The sequence below is a fragment of the Artemia sp. Qi Xiang Cuo genome, chromosome 6, assembly GCF_049724085.1.
Source record: "Artemia sp. Qi Xiang Cuo chromosome 6, ASM4972408v1, whole genome shotgun sequence".
Taxonomy (NCBI): domain Eukaryota; kingdom Metazoa; phylum Arthropoda; class Branchiopoda; order Anostraca; family Artemiidae; genus Artemia; species Artemia sp. Qi Xiang Cuo.
In genome coordinates, this window is record NC_142799.1 from 37,152,322 (window position 1) to 37,178,486 (window position 26,165).

Genomic DNA, 26,165 nt, shown 5'->3' on the forward strand with positions numbered 1-26,165 from the left:
TGGAAGGCGATTCACCCTAAGCTGAATCCATCGACATAAAATCATAGCCGGTAAATTGAACTTAAAATAAATTTCCTCTCCAAAACTAGGTTTAACCTGATTATAATGATTCAATGTAGCAGAATTTAAAACCAGCCCTTGCCAATACTGAATTTCTTGACCCTCTAAGATAAATCGTACCTGGCTTACTAAATTTGTTGGTCGATCAGGGGACCTAAGACCGTCATTCCATAAGTAAGCCATTCCCACACTTTCTAGTAATGACCTAATTTGGGATGGCCACGACCTTTTCGAATCATAGCTCAACATCTGATAATAAGCAGCACTTACTAGTCTGTCTTCATTGCACCTAATGATCTTCAACCAAAATCTAAGCATCAAAATAGACCTACGTAGTTTTAACAAAAACAGGCCCATATCACCTTTCAGAACCTGTGAATGAGTTGTCTGATGTAATCCAAATAGTCTTTTATAATACTGGAGCCGGAGGGACTCCAACTTCTGTGCCGCTTCTCCGCCCCAAATCTCCGCTCCATACTCTAATACCGGTAAAATTTTTGTATTAAATATTCTTTTGTGCATTTTTAGGTTTTTAATTCCCATTATCGTCGGATTTCTAAAAATTGCAGACATGGCCACTTTACCTCTATTAATTAATTCATCAACATGACTCTAAACTTCCATTTTCCGATAAAACAAATCCTAAATATTTTATTCTTTTACTTACTTTAAGTTCCTCATTATTAAATTTAAATTTATAATTATCTTCGCTACTTGTTTTCCTTTTTTTTAAAATAACAACTTCACTCTTTTCAACATTCAGCCTTAGTTTTTTCATCTGCAAATAATCATCTATAAGACTCAAAAGCGTCTGCAGATCTTGCGGTGTACTAGCTACCAAAGCAATATCATCTGCAAATAATAGTATTGATAGTTTATGGGTCCCTAGACTAACATTCGGAGCCCATCTATTCTCTAGATAATCAACAACATCATTTATAAAAATGTTAAACAATTTAGGAGAAAGAGTGCTGCCTTGTTTTACACCCAGCTTAATATTAAAAAACCTAGAAAACCTGTTACAAACTAACACGATTCCACTCACACAAATATACATACTCACTATCAACCTCACAAACAAATGAGGGAGGCCAATTCTAACAAGGGCATCCTTTAATAGCTCTCTGTCGACACTGTCGAACGCCTTGTGGAGGTCCAGAAATCCCACATAAAGACAAGTTTTTCCCTTTCCGTATTTATCAATTAATGCCTTTAAAATAAATATTGTATCTACCGTCCCGTACCCTGTTCTGAAACCTCCTTGTTCTTCATGTATTATATTATTTTTATATAACCAAATATAGATAAAAATATAGTGTCTCACCATGGATGCTCAAGAATCATTTCAGATTCTTGGAAGGGCTACAACACAACTGAGCTGGAACAAGCAGGTTTCACTTTATTTGAAAGTGAACCAGAAATATAATTTTGTCGACCCAGACACCTGCGCCTCTACCCAAAGAGTAAAGAGAATGGGGGTTCCGCAAAATGGAGCAATAAACGGCACCAAGGTACACCAAAAAATAGAGAGAGTGTGGGGAGGAACAAACGGCACTGAGGTACATCCCGCCATCATTTACATTCATACTAAGTACAGTACATGTGGTGGGTGGAAGTAAAGGCAGAAGGCCGAGTTTATTTTAACGCGATTCTTGAGGACATTTCTGCGTTCTGGGAGCATATTTCCAAGTTGTAGTTTTCACAATTTTGATAATAAAGTATTCTATTTTCATCATATTTTTTTTCATTAGGTTAAATAGGTTTGGTTAGGTTAAAATAGACTTGTTTAGGTTACGTATTTAATATACGCTATGCTTTACCAACTCCCCCCACCCCTAATGTGCAAGTATATAGCCCAAATTTGTTTCTACACTATTATATTTTTATCATAATTTTGTTTTATTTCATCAGCATTCACCAAACTTCACTTTTCAAGTGTGTTTTACATAATAGACAAGTACCCACCTGGTACTTTGACGATAGATCACAACAACTTAGTATTTTTTAAGAAAAAATAAATCACTCAGTGATAATTTATTCCACCTCCTTAGGCCCAGGCCTATTGGTCAATCTGGGCCTGAGTGTGTGATAAAATTATATGAAGATGAGGGAATTTTTTTTAATCTATGCAAAAACGGCATTTCAATTTTAAATTTAGTGAGTACCAAGTTTTGGTTCTTCGTTCAACGTGTGAAAAATGTCTGACAAATATATATTTTATGTTTATGTAGCTCATAAAATGCTTGTGAGTACATATGATTGATCCAATGAGATGTTATGATCTTTTGATAACTAGGTGATAAAACAAAAAATAGACTGCGTCACAATGTGTAACGCATTGCCAAAATTAAATATCAAGATTGGCAGTACTATTATGATAATTCAAAATTTCCTTTTTCCGTTAGGAGTCTTCCATCATCCATTTTGATTAGAAACAATTTTATTCAGTGTCATTTGGTTTCCTGGTTAGAGCAGCGTCAAATGTCAGTTAGAACCGTCTCTTGGGTAATTGCTTCCTCCGTTCCTGACAGTTTTCTAGAATAACATTTGCCGACTACTGGATATGGAATAATCAACTCGCTAAGTTTCCTCTCCGAAATCAATCACCGTCTCCGTGTCAATAGTCTTCCATAATACTCTTCTCTCATTGGCTCGATCATTCAAGCGTCATAGGTTCTGACCAATGGGAGTGAAGAAAAGTTAAAATGACTGGAATCGATCATAGATTGAGCCAGGCTTCTGACACCCTGGTGTTTATATGGTGATATGCTGGAAGCGTCCAACTCCGCCCAGTAGGCTAAATTTAATCTATTCTCTATTTGATGCCTATAGCTTGCATTCTAAGACTATGAGATCATTGTTCACCGTGGTTTGATACAAATAGGTGCTAGTTTTGGATATCTCTCGTTTTGTGTGAAAATAAACTTTGTTAAACTGGACGGCGCGACACGACAGAAGCTGGCTGCGGCCACGTTGTTACAATTAGACAGGGCCGCTGCACTGAATTCTGGAATGGCACTAAGCCTTGGCTCTTTGGCTTTCGGGATGCAAAATCCGGCGACCGGACAATCCCCAAATTTTCCTCTTATTCCGACTTCCGCGTTTGGACTACCGTCGCTTAGTTTTAGTGTTGCCCAAGTGGCAGCTGTTTGTGAAACTCTTGAGGATAGTGGAGATATAGAAAGACTTGGGAGATTTCTTTGGTCCCTACCCGTCGCTCATCCAAACCTAGGAGAATTAAGCTCAAATGAGTCCGTTCTACGAGCGAGGGCACTTGTTGCTTTTCATATGGGCAGTTATCGTGAATTATACCATATTGTTGAAAGCCACCGGTTTACCAAAGACTCACATTCAAAATTACAAGCCCTGTGGTTAGAAGCTCATTATTTAGAGGCAGAGAAACTGCGAGGAAGGCCGTTAGGTCCTGTTGATAAATATCGCGTACGAAAGAAGTTCCCTCTACCCCGAACAATATGGGATGGGGAGCAAAAGACACATTGTTTTAAAGAAAGGACTCGCTCTCTTTTACGTGAATGGTATCTTCAAGATCCTTATCCTAACCCAACTAAGAAAAGAGAACTTGCCCAAGCAACAGGTTTAACGCCTACCCAGGTTGGGAATTGGTTTAAAAATCGACGTCAGAGGGATCGTGCAGCTGCAGCGAAAAATCGGTAAGTTCATATTGGACTTTAGCAATTGCCGTTACAGGTCTATTTTATATTTAGTACTGTTTAGTTTCATTTTACAACGCAATTATGAATATATTTGTTTCATAGTTTTTCATACAGTGTTCCCTATATCAGAGCTTATAGTTTATCATATACAGATTATGGAATAGGTTTTAGTTCTATTAGACCACATAAGATTCTCGCAGTGGCGCTAATTGAGGAATTGCCCTTCAGGTCTTGTGCCCCCTCTAAATCTTGAAAACACCGTTTTTTATGCCTTTCCGCTGAAAATGACTTATTTTTGGGTATTTTCATTAGAAAAATGAAAAAAATGGCACCCCCTTCCCCGTTGATTTTGAAGAAAGTTGCAACCCCGTTTAGTTTTCGTGAATTGTTGCCATTGATTTCTCTACTTGGAAAACGACGCTTGGTCGTATTCATCCATTATTTATTTAGCTATTTTGGCGGTGAGAAGACTATCAAAATCGGCAATTGTTACCTTCTTGGATATCTTTTGTTGTTCCTAGTATGTAGGGGCAAATCTTCAGCATTTTATTTAGGGGGGGGGGGCAAGAGGGGCTCATATCCGGATAGTCAAGGGGCATGGGAAACAATGATTTTTCTTCACATAATTTGGAAGTAACTGTCCCCCTTCCCCCCCCCCCCCCCAACGACGCCCTTATTAGTGTGCTTATACTTTAAGTTAGAACAACCGAATCTCAAATATATATTGTAAGGCACGTATTCATTTGGGTGAACACCTATAGTCGCCCAAAATCTAGTGATCTCCGATATAGTTTGCCTAAATTTTCTATTATGCTGAATTTTAACGAATATCTCTCACTCCCCCTACAGACGGCAATTTTACGCACTGTGGGCTTCTATAAAAAGATCACAAACTTGCCAAAATTTTCCGGGGGGGGCTGGGACATGTCTTTTAAGAAAGAAGACAAAGGTTGCATAATATAGAAGATATAAAATAATTAGAGTGCTTGAGGGAACCCCTTCCCTGCTTTGATTATGCGTCTAGTTGGTTGGACTTTATTAGAACAACATCACTAAATATCCAAGCTAACAATAATTTGAGCGAGTATATTTAATATATACAGTCTATACAATTGAATACATTTTCAATTGTATTCAATGAAATTTAACTGTATTCAATTCGAGTCTGCCAAATTAAAATTGTTTTTTCGACTGAAATTTACTGCTTACTTTTTGCGAAAGTCACGTGAAAGATTTGGAACCCCGTAAATAAGGATTTTCCATCAATCTTAACATTTTGTTTTGAATAGGAGTTTATTGGCTTTATAATATACATATTCTTATTTGCATAACAATTACAATTTATGATTATTTTTGAAGAATGATCAATTCGAATCAGATAGAAGAGGTATTTTCAAAGCAGTGGAATTGGGAATTTTTGCCAATTCTGCCATCACGTTTTATTTGTAAAATAATAAGTATCTTAAAGTTCTGTTTATTTTACAAATATACCAATTACTCGAACTTTCTTTGTCGAATTAAAGATTAGCCAGTTTTTTTTTATAATGTAGCCTATGTATTAATAGTTAATTGCGGTAAACATTGAATTTTTACATTACTTAACTAGAATCGAGGTTAACACCGTTTGATGCGTCTGTTTACCCTCTTTCCGAATCTACTAATCGACTCAGTTGCAAATTTCATATTGAACCCTCTAAGGAGTGCTAAAAAGTTACATCGGGTTCTTTGTTTTTTGCCACTTGACATGGATTAAAATAAATGCTTTAAAATCTGTTATTTTATTATAAATGAGTTGTTTCCAAGTTATATACTCCAAAGGCCCAGGCATTCATTTATAACAATTACATTTTATTATTTTTACATAAGGCTGTTTTCCATTTTCACGACGCCAAACAAGCGCCGAGAAGAGAAGACTCGTGCTATTGAAAATACAATGATTAGGCCTACATAGTTTTTTGGCTATATATTTGTCAATTTGGAGGAGGGGGTTGCATTAGACACAATTAGTATATTCGGAAAGAGCATAAAAAAACGCATTGAGTGGTGCGTTCACCTTTTTTTTTTTTTTACCTTAGGTAGAAAATTGAATATTCACCATTGATGTTACTTAATACATAAGGCCAACACTGTTTAAATGATCATAAAGGTATTATGAAAAATAGTGCTTGGTTTTGTTTGCTCAAGCTAGGAAAATGTTAACCAAATCTAATTTATCCCTTTCCGAATTTCGGAGATGGTGGGCTTAGGCTACTTAGCCTTTCTAGTCGTTCTAAGGTCATCTTCTGGGATTGTTAATTTTGTCACCGCGCCTCCTGCCTCACTTTGAAATTTCATACCAGCCAGGGTTAAGCTAGTTTATATTATTCTCTTAGTGTGTTCCTTCAATTCTTTCGGTAGTTTTTTTTTTTTGAATTATAGCATGGTTCCTTACATGCGGTTAGCTTGCATATCTCCTGGTCCTGTCTCTCAATATCCTCCTCTTTTCCTACCACGTCTTAATCTCTATTTCTCTCCTTTGTAATTTACTTCATGTTCCCCATTTCTCTTTAGTTTCAATTTCCTACATACCTTTTATGACATTAACAGTTTCTGTATTCCTGTCTCCAATTGTTTAAACAGAGGATTAATGTGATTTTGAATTGCAATTAAACATATACTTATCATATCGAACACAAAAGGAAAATTCAAACTGTGACTAAGTGTGAAGAGAAAATGCAAAATTCGGGTATATTTTCCGGCTTAGAAATGTTTTATGCTTAGCATGGAAATCAGAAAAGCGAACTCAGATTAAATACAAAACTTTGGCTATTAAAATCAAATTAAGAAGGGCTAGACTTAAAACAATGCAAAACTAATCCTAAATTAGAGGAGATCTATCGTGTCTCTCTGTACCCCTTTAAGCCTAGAAGAAAAACACTGATAATTTAGCCTACTGAATCTAGCTAAGAATCGGAATCGGGACTGCCGGGTGAAATCAAAATCCAATAAAATACTGAATCGTTCTACCTACTATTTTCATTATTATTCTTTTGCGCACTCAATTATCTGGGGTTCAGTTTACTTATTCAAATTGAACCGTTTTTGGGTTCCTTTGCTTTTTGATGTATGTGCCGAAATTGGTAATCGGCTATCTAAAACTCACATACATACATAAGATAATTTTTTGGAAATACATAGGCCTACATAAGAAGCATGTAGATAATTAGGATACTTTTTTTTTAATCCAGGATTAATCATAATTGGGTGCACTTTGGATTTGAAATTTCCTGAATAACTCAACACACATTGAATTCAGATCAACTAATAGTTCAATCAAATTTATTTAGGAAAGCTGACATTCTCATTTGCATGATGCTTTCATGGACTGCCTGAAATGACTTATTGATTAAATATTAAAATTTATGAATAAACTATCCATCTGCGTTTTTGGATAGAGGTGAAGAAGAGCGGCTTTTCACTAACTAAAAAAGTTGATGGCTCGGAAAATATTTTTTAAGCTATTGCCCCCGCCTAACTCCCTATAGAATCACCCTATCTCATTAGCTCAGATATTTTTGTGTCGTGCGAATGAAAATCAGAAATAAAGCTGCAGCCTATATACAGCCTAGCCAGCTTTTTTTATGGTTCTACTGATCAAGACCGTTTCCAGAGAGGGGGTTTGAACACCCTGTCCCCGAAATGTTTGTCCGACTCGTAAAAATGTGACGAAAATGAATATAAACAAATTTATTATTCTCTATCCCTGGCCAAGTTGTAAGGATGAAAACAGCATGAAACATTCAAATCCGAATTAACTAACGGTGCTATAGTTAAGAAGAAAAAAAAAAAACAGAATTAAGAAACGGACTTTGGTTCAATTCAGAGAGGAAATATATGCTATAGTAAGACACTGAATTGGTATAAAGAAATATAGGGAGAAATTGTTAAGAAGACAGCTTGAGTTAAGGCTACTATAGCTCATATTGATTTCCATGGATTCTAAGGCCGAGATTTTGGGGTTTATTTTATGTTCTGCAAGACTCATGATTCAAATTTCCTAGAGCTTTTATTTGAAAGCTTTAACTAAGCCTTTGGTATTAAAAAAAAGATATATTTAGTCATTGACTCTTCTTTGTGTGCTAATCATGTGTATGACATTGCTCCAGATTTCTTTTTCGATCCGTATGGATTTATTCTTTAGCGACACACGCCCATTTATATTATCTTATGTGTAGCCTATTTAATAACTAGTATTTTCATTTTCAAAATTCAAATAACTTTAAGGCAACAGGAAAAAATGAATTTTTTTCTAATAAAAACAGCAAAATAAAACTCAAAACAATTTCTTGAATAGACCTGCTTTTGAACTCGGTTTTGATGCTTAAATAATGCAGTGAGCAAGGGAAAAGGGATATCTTGCTTTCAAGCCTCCTTTGATTCATAACGTTTCACGGACAGATACCTCAAAAGAGGTCACTATGCTATTAGTCTCTTATAAATCCTATAAGCTCGTAAGGCTGTCCTAGCGAAGTTGTTAGTATGCTAGGCCTCTAAATTTCTAGACTTGAACTCCTATATCCCTGAGGACAGGGCTTCCATTCCTGGCATTGCTGGTTATTTGGTTTGAAATGGGGGTCAGTGGTATGACTCTGTAAAGGCCAGCCGGAGTTGAGCCAGATCTAAATGGGTATCTGGAGAAATCTAGGGAAGGTAAATAGGAACTTTGTTGGAAAGCACAAGATGGCTGACCCCCAATCCCCCATTGCACTTCCTGGCTGAAGAGCCATGAAATGCAGTTCGCCACCACCGGTAGGGACTGTAAATTTCAGTTCTGTATTTCCTATCTTTTTTTATAGAAATATCATGGCATCTTCATCGTAAATTGTCAGACGATTAGCTCGAAGCTTATTCCACATCATAAGGTACTTAATAGGTTACCACAACTTAAAATAAAACTATCGTCACAAAATTTCTTTTACGTCCCTATGCGACGTAATGATCGAAAATTTATCCAGAGTTGGTTACAATATTTGCATTTCTTGGTTCTTCAGGTCTTACGCTGAATTCTTTGGAGTATTTTTCATGGTCACCTCGTCCTTTTCCATTGTTCCATGAACTAGAAAATTCATTATCGTCAAATATCCTTTGGCTTGTGCTGTCCGTAATCTTTTGTTACCATTAAGGAGAAGATGTTCATATGAATGGGATAGTATGGATCTGAATGAAAAATGAGCCGCATTAGACACTTCGTTCTCGCAGGCCGGTTAGCGAGATGAACAAGGCGAAAAATTCCAAATTGTACGTCCACCTGTTGTCTGTGGGATTAGAGGACTGAGTTGTTTTATAATAATTACGATGGATAAGGCTTGTCTGCTCAGTTAGTTGGAGGGCCATTCTAATATTGTTTACCACCAGTGATGTTTCAAAAGCGACATTCCTCATGTAAATTTGGCTTCCTTCTGGTTAGAGTTAAATTTAAAATCGACTGACCACTTGGCGAAGTGAGGCTAAATCTTACTAGGTCACATATGTGTCTGATTACGGTTGGTTTCAATAGTACAAGACACCAGTGGCGCACTCAGAAAATATTTGTGGGGGGGGCAACCAGGGGTGCCTGGCCAACCAACTGAAAACTTAAAAAATTTCTTAGAAAAAAAAGCATTTTAAGGCACTATTTTTAGTTTATTTTAGCTCTTTGAGTGCAAGTTTTGAGTAAGGACTAAGGAATGAATAATAAACCGAGCAGATTAAATAGAATTAAAAAAATGTAGATTTTTTATTTTTTTTTGGGGGGGGGGGGCTAGAACCCTTTCAGCACCCCGTGGGTGTGCGCATGCAAGAAACAACTAAAGTAAATTTTCTCTGGTGACAGAAACTGGCAGTATTCGATGCCTAAACAAAGTCTTGTCTAAATAAAAGTTTTGGAAACTATTACAACTCAACCCAATGAAACTCAACAACCCAAATTTTGTCACAAGTGTCATTTAACATAAATTGTAATTCATTCAATTGCTAATTATTGTGCAAATTTTTCAATACATTTTTTTTTCTTTTCCGATAAAAGTAAAAATATATCCTTCTATAGGATATAATATAATTTCATTTAGAAAGGACGGTTCAAGTAAGGGGGGAGGGAGATGGTACTCCTATGTTAAATGGACTCTTTTATATACTGCTAGCTTGGTTAATGCTAATGAAATAAAATAAAATAGGATTAATATATAATAGTTTAGAAACAAACTTGGGCTATATATTTGCCCATTAGGGGGTGGGGGGGGGTGTAAAGCGTACTATATATTATTAAGTAACCTAACCTAGGTACACCCCCCCCCCCTAATTCCCAAAAAAACAACAGTTTAAATATCGTATATGCAATGAAAACCACGCTATTCATTGCATTACTCTATAGCGGTGTCTTGAATTATCCCGTCAAAAACGGGTTTTTCGTGACCGGTTTCCATTGCAGTATATAACAGAGTACGTTTAACATAGGAGTACTGGAGAGATATTTAAAGTATGAAAAACCGCTCTGTTCTAAGTCAGTCCATCAGGTCAAGCCGCAAATTCGTTTGCCGTTTAATGTCCTCCCTTGTTTGGCCCGTCCGCATTATAGTACGGAATTCGTTGAACATGTTTTGAGCTATCGTTTGTTTCATTTCTAACTGGCTACATTATTTTTTTCAATAGTTATGCAGTTACTTCATTGTCTATTGGGTCGTCTCTCAAGTTCATCCATTTTTGAAATGAAAACGTTTACTCTAGTAGATCACTTTCCGGACAATAAATCGGTGACTGCTTTAAAAGTTTGGGTTTAGCCGACGGCAAATGTGAAAAAGTTGTTTTGAAGCATAACATAAACAAATGAGAAAATATTCCAAGACTTTGTATGTAGTTATCACGGAAATTGTAAACATTTTGGAATTGGTTTGATAGTGATGTATAATAAGACGTTTATATGAACGTAACTTCATTTTAGCCATCAAAAAGGTGGCTTTATAATCTTTATCTGAGATTTGTGGGCAGTGGCACGTGAACTGTTGATTTTACAACGGTCGTTTTCTAAAAGTAATCAATACAGTACCTTATCTTGAAGAATCCTGAACCTTTCTGTTCAGTTTCTTAGACTCTAGCATGTCTTTAGAAACTCATTTTGGGGCGATCCAACAATTCAGAGGAGGCTCAGAATAATGAAGGGGGAACGTTTATATGAAATTATAGGAAAAACCGGTGAAATACAGAGATTTCAAGGCGGAACGACCACCATGAACTTTAAAACTGTATTTAAAGACCTGACAGACTATATATTTTGTTTATGCCAATGACGCTCAACGGCTGTTTTTGTGCAGGCAATTCGAATAACTTCTTGCGGCGCAAATCTGTTTGTGCATGGCCATTACAGTACTAAGTGGTGTCAGTTACTTAGCCTATGTTTACTTTAAAGGCCGCAACTCCCTGAAGCAGAAGGCTATGCACCTTGCTACAAGTCAGTTGTGTCAGCCTGGGGAAGGGGGCATGTGCCCCATATAGTTTTTGCCCCTCCTTAAATTTGAAAAAAGATTTTTTTGCGGGGAGGGGTTATCTTCAATGAAAAATACTTTTTTTTGTATTTTCATTGAAAAGATAAAAAATCTAAACATTTACCCCCAATAATATTTGAAAAATACATTTTGCCCCCCACCCCCATTTTTTTCAAATTGGTGCCACTGCTACAAGTAGGTTTAAACCGGATTCAACAGATTTTATAGGTATCGCTTGTCAAAATACTTGTCACAGGATGCCAATTCCCTCTCCCGAGGTGCAAAATTTGTAAAATATGGGCGAAAAGTGGGGCTCTTAACTAGTAATCTCACCTTTTTTGTTGTGTTTTCCCTCTGAACAATAACTCTGAAACTCTGAATCATATTTATGTAAACCATTTGGTTTCTTTATTTTCTATTAATTTGATAAAATAGCAAGCTACACACAAGCTATATTTCATCTATATTCAACAGTCAAGAACGTACGTCGGGAGAAGGGAGTTTCGAGTTGGCCAATCTCAAAATGTATTCTTTCCTTAGTGGTTTTCAATTTTACTTTTCAGGCTACCTACTGTTTTTCAAGTTTTCCATGCTCTAAAATTTTGATACAAATTTCTTGTTTCCCCCCGGAATGGATTCTTGCATATGCACCTATTCGTTAACGGCTCTCGTTTAGTATATACATGTCTGAACTTAGCTACAAATTTATGAATGATTTATTCAAAAAAAGTGTTTTCAAATATAAGTTAAGAGTGACATTAAAAATTAAAACAAACATGAGTTATTAAATATTTAACATGGATATATGTCGCCCCTAATCCCCCTCTCCCTTCTTGCTCTACCGATTAACTCACGCTTTATTGAAAGCAGAATCAACATCTTTAATATTTTGAAACTTTCAAACAGTTTGCAGTAACCAGCTATGAATAAGTAGCGACTTGGTCCAATAGTAACCAAAATTATAAAAAAAATAAATTTTGATGAAAATTAATTACTGAGACCACACCTAAAAAACTCATTAAGTATGAAGTTACCCATCAAAAGCTACAAGCCTGAGAAAATTTGCCTGATTTGAAAAAAAAGGGAAATATCCCCCTAAAGGAGAATTGATCATTTTGAAAATTACACCACTGGATTCACCAAATCAAGAGACACTACTGAAGAGGTTTTAAGCTCATATCTACAAAAAAAAGATGAAATTATAGATTCTTTTCTCAAGAGAAAGATCATGGATGTGCTGTGCAGTTTTTTTCCCCAGGGGTGTTTTTATCGAACCAATGGTTCTTGAAGATCAGGAGATTGTTCATTCGAACAAAAATTAAAAGTTCTATTGCTCTTTTACAGTGAACACAGGAATGTAGCATTTTCTGCCATTTTGTGGCACCAAACTACACTTTTGCCCCAAAGAGGACCAAGATGTCATCGATTAACAATTCTGAGTTAGCCAATCGATATAAAAGCATAAAAAAAACTATATATTACCAGTAACAGAGAAAGTAATGCTACACGGTGTCGATTCACCTGATTTCTCATGAAATTAAGTTGAGTGAAATAAAATTGCACATCAGCTGTTATTAAGGCGAAATTGACATATCATTTCTGTTCATTCACGCAAATATTTTTAGTCTATGCCTTTACTTTTGATGCGGGTGGATAGGAGTTGGGGTGGGGGTGGGGAAGGGGTAATGTTGCTTGTCTCATTGCGACAATCTTTATTTATGTAGCATAAAATATTACATTCACATGCCTACCGGCACAGAGATGGAAAAGGTGAGGCATCACGAGCCTTCCCAGGAAGTTTCTTAGGGGTGGGGGCAAGTACTACATAGAGATTTGTTTTCGCTGATTTTAAATGGTAATATTTCTCATTTCCTATCTATAAACAATGTTTCATTTTCGTTAAACACATATATACAGTGTATTTAAACATCAGAGAACAATATTGTAGAGGTTTCAAGCTGTCATTTACACAAATATAGAATTTTGCATTTTGTTTTCGAGAAGCAAGGTCATGTGATTCATATTGTTCGCTTGTTTGTTGTTCTTTTCCCCAGATGAGACCGTATCGAACCAATAGTCTTGGATATTTGGGAGACAGCTCATTCTATTTGGATTTAAAATTATAGTGCTCTTTTTGAGCAACCAAGAAGATTGTGCCACCGCAAAGTGACGTTCTCTGCCATTTTATCGCAACGAATTAAAATTTTGACCCAAAGAGGGCCAAGTTGCAATCGATTAATATTTTAAGTTAGCCTAATGACTTGAAATTATTGAGCAAAACTATAAAAGCTACTAAGCCTCCCATTTTCAGAGGTAGCAAAACCGCATGGTGGCACACTCGTTCCTATAGAGTCATGTAATAGTTCATACAAAACAAACGGTTAATATATATACGATTATTTCAAAGCTTCAGTTAACTAAATTGGTTCAGATTGTGTTTTACAAAAGTATGTACAGTAGGTTATAATTTAGCATCAGTTATTATTTAGAAGAAATGGGGAGGGGGAGTTATTTCGGGGGGGGGGGGAGGTACCTGATGCTTCAAAAAGCATATTTTAAAACCAAAATATCTTAGCTTTCTGTGTAACTTCAGGTAAATATAAAAGATGGTCTGGGGACGGGGGAAGTAAAACTTAACCTATAGCCATCCTTCATTTGGATTACTACGGTATGATGGCTCCCGTCTTATTTCAGAAAATAATTTTCTTTTTCCCGAAGCATTGCTGTGCAAAAGTTATATTTTAGTATAAAGAATCAGGTTTGAGGATTGGCGGCCCTCTTCGCATTTAGAGTAACAATGGGTATATTATGAAAAACAAACAGAAATTAAATAAAGAATGAGTTTTCTCAAATGAAAGTAAAGAACAATATTACAATTAAAACGAACAGAAATTGTTCTGTATTTGAGAGGGGCTGCCCCCTCCTCACCGTCCATTCTTTACACCCTACTTTTATAGTACTTCTCATTCCAATTCAACTGTCCTTGTATTTCAGCAGTCGTTCTTAAATAATTAGGACAAAATATCAAACTTTCGTGTAAAGACCGGGGGCCCAAAGAAGGGGTATTCTCCCTGACCTAGGGAATAATTTTTGTCGTTTCAAGTCTCGATTTCCCTCCTTAGTTTCATTTGAAAATATTTTTTTTCTTATTCAACAGCATAAAAAGCAAGAGCCGTATCCCTCAAATTTAATAATGTGCCTATCTACTTTAAGTGTTAATGCCGCTCTTTACTTTTATTAAGAAAGTTTTGTTCGTTTAGTTTGATTTCTGTTTGTTTTAATTTAGTCAGGAGCGTCCGGAATATAAGGAGATGCCCTCCTCAACCTTCCACTCTTCTGAACCTTTCGCTAAACTTTAACTTTTGCATAACAATTTGTTTATTGTATATCATTTGTATAGTATTGTATAACGTTACTTTTGCATAGTAATTTGTAGTGAATCTTATCAATAAACTGACACTTTATTCAAGGAGAATTTGATAACAATGCATGCTTCAAAAGAGCCCGCTCTTCATCCTAATTCTGTATATATATATATATATATATATATATATATATATATATATATATATATATATATGGTACTTTTGCATTATATGGGCTTTTCTAAAAAGTCAAGATTTGTTAATGCTAATGAAATAAAATAGGATGACTGTATAATAGTTTAGAAAAAAATTTGGGCTATATATTTGCATATTAGGGGGAGTGGGGGGCAAAGCTTTGCATATATTAAATACGTAGCCTAACCTAACCTAGGCACCTTTTTCCCCATCTAAACTAAAAAAAAACACAGTTTAATATCGTATACGCAATTAAAACCACGCTAGACAAAGTATTTCTCTCAGCCGTGTGTTGAATCATCTTGTAAAAACGGGTTTTTCAAAGCGTCTCTGCCGTTTGACTGTAGCATCTCTTGTTGGACTTCTTTAGAGGGGCCCATATAATGCGAAAGTACCATATATATGTCACAAGGAAAGTTTTGAAATAGGGGCTAAAACTACACTTTTGAGGCTTTAAACACGCCTCCTCTCGCTATATTAATTTTGCCTGAGCTTCATACGTGTTTATGAATGAAAAAGCCATGGTAGAATAGCTTCTAAAGTTCAGAGGCTTTGTTGAGGTTTTTTTTATAGTTCCAAATCAGGTTGGCCATTTACGAAATTTTCAATCGATATCATTTTTGGCCTCTCAGGACCAAATTATTTGTTTTGCCCCAAAAATGTCACAAATAACCCCTTTACTGTCACATGATCCGTTTTATCAGTTGAAAAAGGGCACTAGAAATTTTAATTGCTTTTGAAATGAGCTCTTTTCTGATATTCTAAAGTAACCTCTCCGATACGACCACACTGGAAGAAAACCTCCAGAATCTGAAAAAAATTGTATACTATATAAAATTAGAATGAAGAGCGGACTCTTTTGGTATTGTTATCAAATACTCCTTGAATAGAGTCTCAGTTTCTATTGATAAGATTCACTTGCAGTTTGCTACCAAAAGCTATTTGTTCTATCTCAGCAAAATGTGCAATATTGAAGGAGCAAAGCTGGCTGAATTAATTTTGAACTCCTGCATTATTCTGTCACAAGTTCCCATCCTAGCTTCATAACATTAAATTCAGCTTTGAAGTCAATTTGTCCCCACTGCATAATTGGATAGCCGATTGATAATAACATGATGATTACCAATTTATAATCAAAAAGCCACACATCACCCCTTCTCCCTTGGGATGCAACAATTTTCAAATCGAAACAAACCACCTCTGTCGCATGGCTGCACCCCGATTGTAGCCTGTATTCAATTACGAGGTCCCCGTTCAGTTTTCTAGAACGAGGGAACCGTTCCCATGTAATAGCAATCCCAAGATTATTGAGAGCAAGTAATTTGATATTGATAATCTTTTTGCCAACGTACCAATCTGATAGGAGCAACAAGCATTAGATTTTCATTAGATGGAAAAAGACAGAGCAAAGCCTTTTTTTCTGGAAGAGCTTCTAGGGGATTCACTGGAAGATTAGTTGAACCTTCCTTTTTATGCTTGTCAATTTAGTCATTTATCAATAGAGTCTTTATCTTGGTGAATAAATAAGTTTTAGTTTTTCAAAAGTTTATGGTAGAGGTCTATCTACATTTACACCAAGTCATCAAAAAAAAGAAAAGAAAAAAAGGCAGGAAAGCCTACAAAAGACCCAGCACTTAGTTAATTAAGAAAAATGCGAATTTGCAATTTATGGACATTTTCTTTGCGAAAAATCCTAATCGATATTTTCCATTTATCAATAGTCTTTATCTTGGTGAATGAATAAATTTTACTTTTTCAGAAGTTTATGGGAGAGAACTTTCTCATTTAGGCCTACACCAATTCACAAAAAAAAAGAAAAAAAACGTTAACTTAATTAATTAAGAAAAATATGAATTTGCAATTTATGAACATTTTCTTTCCCAAAAATCCAAATAGATATTTTCTATTTATCAATAGAGAATTTATCCTGGTGAATAAATAAATTTTAGTTTTTCAAATTTTATGGGAGAGGTCTATCTACATTTACACCGAGTCACGAACAAAAAAAAAAAAAAAGATAAAAAGGAAGAAAAGCCTACAAAAGATCCAACACTTCATTAATTAAGAAGATTGTGAATTTGCAATTCAAGGACATTTTCTTTGTCGAAGATCCAAATAAATATTTGCAATACCAAGCTCTTATGTAGTATTTAGGACGCAGGTCTACGGCACAAGGTATCTCTGAGTGGGGGGGTCTCATCCCCTTAAATGTAATCCCTATGTCATGGGCGCACACAGGAGGGCCTCTGAGCGTGGCCCCATCCCCTGAAATTCTAGCTTTTTCCGAATTTCTTGGCAATTGCTTTTCAAATTATTATATAAAATTTTTTTTCTTAGTGGTGCCGCCGCCACACACCCCAGAAAAAACACTCTTGCGTGCGTGTCTGCCATAAATATGAAGCTAATAATTTACACGTATATCTTTCACAAATTAAAACAGATAAAAGTTCAAATAGGGATAAAATCCTTTTAATAGACAATGCAGTGTTTCACAAACATTAATAGAAATTCACAAAAATACCTGATATTTCGGTCACATATGCAGTGACCGTAGTAAAACTAAACTAAAACAATAGTAAAACTAAACTAAACAATTTAAAGCAAAAGTTTATAAACGAAATCAAATGAAACTACATATTGTTTAATTCTCTAATTCTTTTCAAAGCAAAGGCGGAAGCTAGCCTCTTTGAACTTCTTGGATTGGGTTCATTAGCGTCCAATGATATAGCACTTGGACAAAGGTCAACTAAATTGGATGAAATGAACTTTATTCTATCAGGTTTTAATAAATTATCATAGATAGAGTTCAGCCCAAATTCACCTGTGTGTTCAGCCCCTCGATTCAAAGCTATATTCTTGAATAAGATTTCTTTATTTCAAGAGTTTCACGAAAATTTTGTTTTAAACCCCGGTCCCTAGAAATCAAAGATACATTATCGAACAAAATAAAATGGTCTGGAAAATTGGAAATATGTTCTGAAAGGGCTGAAGTAAAATCTTCAGACTTAGCATCTTGCTTTAAAGACGAAAAAATAAATTTGTGTTGAAATTTTATTTATCGTCATGGAAAGGCGGTGTGGTCTCTGAAATCATCTATAGCCTTTTACATTCCTCTGCATGTCCATAATAACACCGATAATGGGAATTTTAAATACGAGTCCTTAGATAAAAAAATTTGGCACGTTGTGAAAACATAGTTCTAGCGAAATTGCTCAGATGTTCCGCACATTATAAAGTATGTTTCTAACTTTATATACTTGCCACAGCATAAAGATGCCGGAAGCCAACATATTGGCGAATTTTTTTCTACATCACGTGTCATACGACTTAATTGAAGGTTTAGGCTGACACAGACTGACAGATTTCTGACATAGATTAGCACCGTTCCGGTTGTATGCATTTGTTCAAGAATAACCTTAAACAAAATTAGACAGTACTCAACAGCACAAAATTCTGTTTTCAGTCACCTGTCAGGGAGCCCCAACAATCTTCAAGATGCGTTTAGTGCCCATATACCAATAACAGTAACTAGAACGTTTGTTTAAACAAATTCTAGTTGTTGGACCTAAGTTATCATTTTGTTGGATCGTTAAACCCAATTAGTTGCTTCTCCGGTTGGATCATAAGAGATACTTTAAATAATTGACAAATTTATGACCAACAAAACCGAAAAGGTGTGAAAACCCACAGTTACAACAAATCGCCGTTAGAAGATAAAGTAGCAACTCACATATATTTTTACTTTTTTAAACCGCAGACATGTGTATTTGAACGTCTCTGCATGGAAAATAACTTGTTTGATTGATATGTTACCACACAACAGAATTATTTTGTTACTTATGAACTAAGTCGAATGTTGTAATTAGAAGTGATATTTTCTTTAAAAAAAAACTTGTTTTACAAAATTAGACTAGACATGCAGTACATGCTCTATAATTAAACTTACAAATCCTTTTATGTTACTTTTTCTTATCATGAGATTATTAATTGAACCGCAAAACCTTACGACCACTTTCTACTATTAGATTATTTAGACGAGCTGTGTTACATGATAAATCAGGTTTCATGATTTGGAGGTTGCAAAATCTGATGGAAAATAGAAATATTTAGATTTAGTTTGGAGATTATCTTTTCAACCATCATACTCATGAGTATCCATAATTATGCATAATTCAGCTTGTTGGCCGATCTTACGTTACGAAATCAAATTTACTTATGTGCGTCATGAATATTTAATACTAAATTTGCTCAAAATAAATTATAACTCAACCCAAGAACGTATTCAAGATGTTTTTGGAGGGGGGAGGGGGTTACAAAAACTTTAAAAAATGCATAAAAATTTGTTTATATTCATTTTTGTTATGTTTTTACGAGTCGGACAACCTCCCCCTGGATATGGCCTTGACTGAACCCAATACGACCAGGAACCATATCTTATGCATATTTTTTATGTGTGTGCGTTGATCTAAAGCTGTACTTGAAAAGGACGTTCGTTACAACAACAAGCCAAGCTTCTTGGGCCAAATAATTTTTTTTTGCGTTTGTAATAGAGTTTAGTATTAATAAAATGATTGATAAAATGATTGATTACGACAGGTCAAAACACTGTAGAAACAAAATTCAGTTTAGTATTGCACACAGAAATTCTAATTTATGATTTTTTTTTTTCGTCTAGCTTTATTTGTTAACTAGTTTTATAAGCCTTTTTTTTACTATGATCCTCTTACAGTTTAACAGTGTCGTGTCGTAGGCCTCGAAGTTCAAACCCCAGAGGCGAAAATGTCAAGCTTATCTTCTTTACGACTAACTGAAATTAAAGTAAACGGATTAGTGGAGACACAATTTTTTCTTTTTTTTTGGAGGGATTAGGCGTTTCATAGGGAGGGGGACTGAAAGATAGGGTTGTTGCCCATGTTCTTATGAAAATTGTCCTTGTTTGATTTATCTACTAGTTTGAAATAACACTGTTATTCTTATAACTATTTTAGCTTATAATTATCCATTTGCTTTATCTGTTGATTGCTACAATAAAGGATGTTTCTACAGATTACTACTTTCAAGGTTGAAAACTATGGCGTAAAAAACCTTAAAAAAGACCTTTTAACCTTTATAAAGTCGTAAATTCAGGCTAATATGAAAATTAGCAAATGCTTTTTGAAAAAAAAATGGCCAGTCATATATTGAGACTAGGCACTATGTCTCCATCAATTTTATAAATTACAGGTTAGTTATAGCATGTGAACACGCTTCTAGAAATAGGTTCCATTTTCCTAGGATAAAATTTACTGAATACTTTTGTTTAAAACTCATCAATGCAAAAATAGTTTAGCAATCAACATCAACATTAACAAAAAGAGTCTTAACAAAAGAGCTCCTTTAACTAGCACTAAACAATCAAAAAATTACCAAATTTTATCCTCAAAGGGGCGAACCTTTTGTTAGGATTGGCTTCATTCTTCCTATAGGATTGTAAGATCTCCTTTAGTCTGGAAAAAATTCACTGAAGCACCTCTATTTCAAATTTCACAAATGGTGCCCCAGACCCTGTATTCGATAAGATTATTTTCTAGCGGGGGCAGAGACTTGTTTACCTCCACTCCATTATCGTGTACATCAAAGTTTGTCTTGAAGGCATCGACCTCTTCCAACTTTCCTTTCATAAGCGTGTCGGCGTGGTAGCTGTTTTGATAGTGTACCGGTATAGCCACTCTGTTATCCTTCTTCTGAGGAATAAGTCAATGGGATCCATCCCAGAGTCAAGTCACACACACACTGGTTGATTGTGCCAGGGAGTATTTATAAAAAATTTTCAGCTCACGATGAGTTGACCCGTGAGTGAAGCTCCAAGAAGAAACAGCCCCTGGAGCCTACCTGAAATTTTCTCAGGGAGGAGTCTCGCCCATGTAAAATAACAAATATCAAGACTAGTGTCTTATCCTTGTTATTTCCGGTGATGCACATCTTGCAAAAAAAATACCTGGTATCAGGGGCGGATTCAGGACTTTTTTAGGGGGGGGGGGGCGAAATAGGTTGATCTGATAGAATTGTGTTAGGAGTAAGTTTAATTAATGCAAACTTGCGTTAATTAAGTAAATTACACTACTTTAGACGATATTAGGAGAGGGGTGCACGCCCCCTCATCCCCCTGGATCCGCCACTGCCTGATATTTAATGAAAAGCAATAGAAAACTGAGTATTCCTGTTTGAATATGAAAGCGTGATGGGGCTACAAGTGGTCTGCTTTGAGTGCAATTGTGGCTAATGTTGATAGTGAGTGCTTTTTCAAAATTAGAAAAAAATCTTTAAATCGACGTTAACACCAGAACATGTTTTTAATTCTCTGACTTTCCAAAGATAAGAAAAGAAAGAACAATTCGCTTTCCTCTTGTTCCTTATATTTTCAGCATCTGGTCTGCCTCGGCAGCACAGTTTTAACTGATTACATTACAATTCTAAGATATCCTGCATTTGAAAATGAACCATAATGGTGTGGATGTATTTCTTAGAGATTTTAACAGTTTTGATTAATAAAAAACAATTATAATAAACAACAACCAAGTAATCTAATTTTCCAGTTAACAAAACAATTGTGGTATATACTTCAATTCGAGGTTCAGGCAAACATGAAACTGCCATACTTAATGAGAGAATTATTATATAATATATAGTAATAAATATTTTAATTATTCTTCGTTACAAGGTTTGGGTACAAATTTCAAGGCACGCTGTGTAAAAAGTAATTCAATTTCTCCATTTGAAGGAGCTTAGAACTTTAGCTTTTATACTGCATTGGATAAAGGGAAGCAAGCCTTAAGTTCTTGTTTAAACATGAGAGACTTTGGCCTAATATTTCTTAATCAGATAAGCCAAGGGGAGTGAAAGACAGGCATTCAGTGAATATGAAAGTGCTTCTCTCAAAATATTGGATTAGCCTTAGACTGTGTCAAGAACTCGTTGCTGTTATCCACAAAGTAAACTTGAACCTTATTATTTTAACAGAGAAATGCCGCCGGAAGTGAGAAACTACTCTTGATTAGGTCATATATATCGGATTATATTGTACGGGAACAAATCACCCCCGGCTTTAATATATGTCAGGAATTCTTGTTTGTTACACCTTTAGGTCTTGCGATTCCCTAGCTGATATTTTCAACACTTGCATAGGAGTGGGAAAATAATGTATAGGAAATTTTCGCTGGAACATTCTTTCTTAGTACTTAGAAAGAAAACATCTTGATAAATCAGAACTGGAAGTTGAGCCTACTGTGGCTTCATTTAGTGCATCTTGCGTCAAATTATGAGACAATATTTTGAGCTCGAAGTGATGACATAGCTACACGCAAGAGAAGGTGAAATCCTGCTGAATGAACTAAGAAGAGTAGCTTAGAAATGCACTTTTTGTGTGTCTTGACCCCCTATAAACCGCAATTCTTGCCCCCCCCCCCAAAATAAAATTGGACATGTATTTACCTATGGGTCACCTACTAAAACGTTTAGTCGCAATGGCTGCCACTTTATCCGATCATTTGATGAACTAATCAAGCCTTTGAAAATGATCCCAGTGGGCAAAACAGACTTGAGTAACGATTCCCAGACTCGTAGCGGCTTGATATGATGTTTTATTATTTTTTTCACCTTTCGAAAAAATAGCCATTTTTTGAGAAATACAAGTTTTATCTTCAAGTTATCAAGTTGTATGTTTCATACACAAAAGTTTCAAAATAACTACATAAGAAAATATAAGCAATTAAAGGGTTACCAATTTTATTTCAAATTTTAATACTCCTTTAAAACTTTAGTAAATGAGGGGAATCTTGTTATTTTCCTTTATTTTTTTTCCTGTGAAGAAAACTCAGGTGATAAACCTTAGCCTCTGTCGTTTCACGTAACTTGTCGACAGAACAAAGAATTTGTGTGATCGATCCATATTTATGTCATCAGTACAGCATTTGACTCAGTTTCCGAACAGGCGCCAGATACACACTTAATTTTTTGGACGACTTTTTAATATCTTTCACTTGATTTATGCATTGTTTTGCTTTCCAAAACTAGTTAACAGCGTGCAAATCTGTTGCGGTTTCATTTAGATGCACTATATATGATCGTCAGTCCTGCTCCGGAACGTTAGCAGGGGGACCTTAACCCACTCCCCCTACCGAAACTAAGCACTATGGAAGTTTCTATTTGTATATTCTAGTATTTTTCATATGACTTTATTTTTTTTTTCATAGATATATTCCCAGAAATAAAGTTCAGTGTGCGTGTCTTGTTTGACCAAATCGATGTGATAAATGCTAAGAGTTGTTAAGTACCTTCTCTTATGCTTTCATCTTTATGACTTAGCCTTTAAAACTTGTGCGTTTTCAAGATTCTTTTTTCATTTTTTCACTCTGGACAGTCCTCCTAAGCGTTGCCAACGCTCAGAAATAAACTGTACCAGTTGTCCTATAAAGATCGTACCGTAAGACATTGATTTGTACCATCTGAACAACAGGTTAAAAATTTCCAGTAACAAAAATGACATTTTCGATATACTAAAATTAGGAACAGATATCTGAATAAAAAAGGAGGAATTACAACCAAGTGTACTGGAAAATTATGTTTTACCTAACAATTTCCAAACATATTGCCTTGTACCATGACCTCTATATTGTACCAAAATTGGTATTATTGTACCGAGTTGGCAACACTGGTCTTGTCGACTAAAAATAACGAATTACCGATTATGTATAAAAAGGGTGGCTTTAGAAAGCACAAACAACACTCAATTTTCAGTTTGGAGAGCGGAAATAGAGGGGACAATGCAAGTTTAAGATAACAAAATGAACGAGCATCTTAAAATGATTCGGAAATGACTGTCAATAACACACTTAGAATCAAAATTCTAATAAAAAGCGAGAGAAGGAAAGTATATGATTAGTTTAAGGTAATTAATAAATATATATTTAAATTCATTTAATTCGTTTCTTATTAACAGACACACTAACTGGACTATTAGATATGTTTTTATTTGTTAAAACTTTCGCTTACAACTAGATCAGATGTAAAAATTCTTGGTCTTTCCTTCCCTGATATTTGAAAGAGATACATTTTACTGGTTAACAGTTGAAAACAAGCTAATTGTGTGCATTTTCAGGTTAAACAACCACCTTCCTGGAACGCATGTATCATTGAGCAGCTCGAAACGTGCCGAGTCAAGCAGCCCTGGAGGATCGGACGACGACCTTGGATCTCGAGACGAAGGAAGAATATCACCTGGTGACATTAGCATTGACTCAGACGACGATATATCATTAGATGGACCCCCGTCCTCAGCCTCTCCCCAAAGACCTATCTCACCATCTGAGAAATCTATTAAAAAGGATGAACCAAAGCCTTCATTACCGAAACCTAATCCTATTCCCTCATTTGCGTCTAATTTATCCCCATTTGCCTTTGGGATGTCTAACTTTCCATACCCGAGTCTTGCCCAGCCTCTTTCACCATACCAAGGAATACCATTTAATCCGTTTCCTTTCCACCCAAGTCACTTGTCACACTTAAGGTTCCCCCGAGATTTTGCAGGGTTCGATTTTACATCACCATTCGCTGCAATGTTTCCTCATATTAATGAACCACCCCATGTTAGAGCTGCTATTACAGTTGATCATGTTCACAGTGCTACAACGTCATCCGATGAAGCAAAAGCGAATCAGTCTGAACCAGGGAGCAATTGTTGATATACTACCATAATAAATCAATTTCCTGTGGGAGAAGCAAACAACAATAGAAAAAGTCAATAAAACGTTCGATAAAATTTATACCGTTTCTGCCTAAAAAAAGGTTATTTTTATATAACTAATAAATTCAAATGCTGCTTAAAGAATCTCTCAGTTTTTCTCCAATTTCTTGGCCTTGCTAATCATGAACCGGCAATAATTATGAAACTTGGACCTGGGATGCAACTGTACCGGCAGATAATCTGAAAAATACACATAACGATGTAAGAACAGAAACGACTTGCTCCCTCGAAGGCAAGACTGATGTTTCAATTTGAATCGTTTATTTTTATAGAAAAGAGTGGGTTTAAAGAAAATATATAGCATTGGACAATAGTTTGGTCCTATAATATATATCGCATGTAAACGGGATGGGTTAGGGGTGGAAGTGGGGACTGATTGGGTTTGTCTTCCAGAAACATTAGGGCTTTTATAATTTACATGTATAATGTAGATTACCTGTTTTGACCAACATGGACTAGATCTTGGTAGCCAGAATAAATAATAGATGACAAAAGCAATATTATGCTGCCTCATGAGCGTGTAAATGTAAGCTGTTAATCTGAAACTTGTTCTTTTCGCAAGGGGGATTTTTAAATTGCCAATACGGTGTCCAAAATGTAAATTTTTGTAGCATAGTTGGTTACGCTTCACAGTTCAGTAAAAATTTAATATTGCTTGAGGAAGCAGCGGCATGTTGCCCCATAGGCATGGGGTCAAAACTTGTGGCCAAGGTTGGGACTTATTGAAGTTATGGATTTTTATTGACTTTTTCTTTTAACTGTTTTTGAGAATGTTTTTGCAATTCCTAGTCTTTGTTTTAGAATATTCTGTTTTGAAGAAAAATCTGGAACTACTGCAACGTGTAATTGCAGTATAATATTACATTACAGGGGTGGCCAAACTTAGTTAATGCAAGAGCTCAGGTGTACAGGCAAGTTTTTTTCGGCGAATGTCGACACGGTGAAAAAGATTTAAACTAAAGGAAAAAAAAAATGATATTCCGTTGGGGAGGGAGCCAAACGAACGAACTCATCAATATACTGTATGATAGAACTACATAAATTGGAGCTTGTATGTTTCACACAAGTTCCAAACTTATCTTTTTTATCTTTTGAATTATCTGTGATGAAATGGCTCAACATTTTAGAACGAGCTAGATATTAAAGATCGAAGAGTAGGTCTCTTGCCGTGGTTTTGTCCACCCCTCCTATATTACGTAAAGGTGTTGTTAAATTTGAATCTGGTCAATTGTATAATAACATGTTTGTGCACTGCATTATTTTATGTGTCTCCAGCGATGTTTTTTTTGTTCTTTCGCAATTTGTTTTATATTACACAACGAATAAATATGTGAGCATAATACCGGTTATACTTCTAGGTCTTTCATGGCAGAAAAACGTCACTGTGGATACAATTCGGGGTACTGGTGTTTTATATGGACACTTGTAAAAAGTCAAGTTTGGTTAATGCTAATGAAATAAAAATAAAATAGGATGAATATATAATAATTTATAAACAAGTTTTGGGCTATATATTTGCACATTGGAGGGTGGGGGTAAAGCATAGCATACGTTAAATACGTAACCTAACATAACCTAGGTACCTTCCCCCCCT

At 35.5% G+C, this 26,165-nt stretch overlaps 1 protein-coding gene across 1 annotated transcript; it reads left to right on the forward strand.

Annotated features, from left to right (window-relative positions):
* The first annotated feature begins 2,914 nt into the window (after positions 1-2,914).
* Positions 2,915-25,905, forward strand: LOC148951189 (homeobox protein SIX3-like). The gene is made up of 2 exons (XM_089090173.1): positions 2,915-3,731; positions 23,927-25,905. Exons 1-2 carry the CDS (start codon positions 3,073-3,075, stop codon positions 24,507-24,509), a joined length of 1,242 nt encoding a protein of 413 aa, XP_088946299.1. The 5' UTR covers positions 2,915-3,072; the 3' UTR covers positions 24,510-25,905.
* The last annotated feature ends 260 nt before the right edge of the window (positions 25,906-26,165 follow it).

Bases quoted from the DNA above. Each gene is read 5' to 3' on its own strand.
- LOC148951189 (XM_089090173.1), top strand. From the start codon at position 3,073: ATGGCACTAAGCCTTGGCTCTTTGGCTTTCGGGATGCAAAATCCGGCG. The intron at 3,732-23,926 runs GTAAGTTCATAT...GTGCATTTTCAG, and splicing joins GCAGCTGCAGCGAAAAATCG to GTTAAACAACCACCTTCCTG.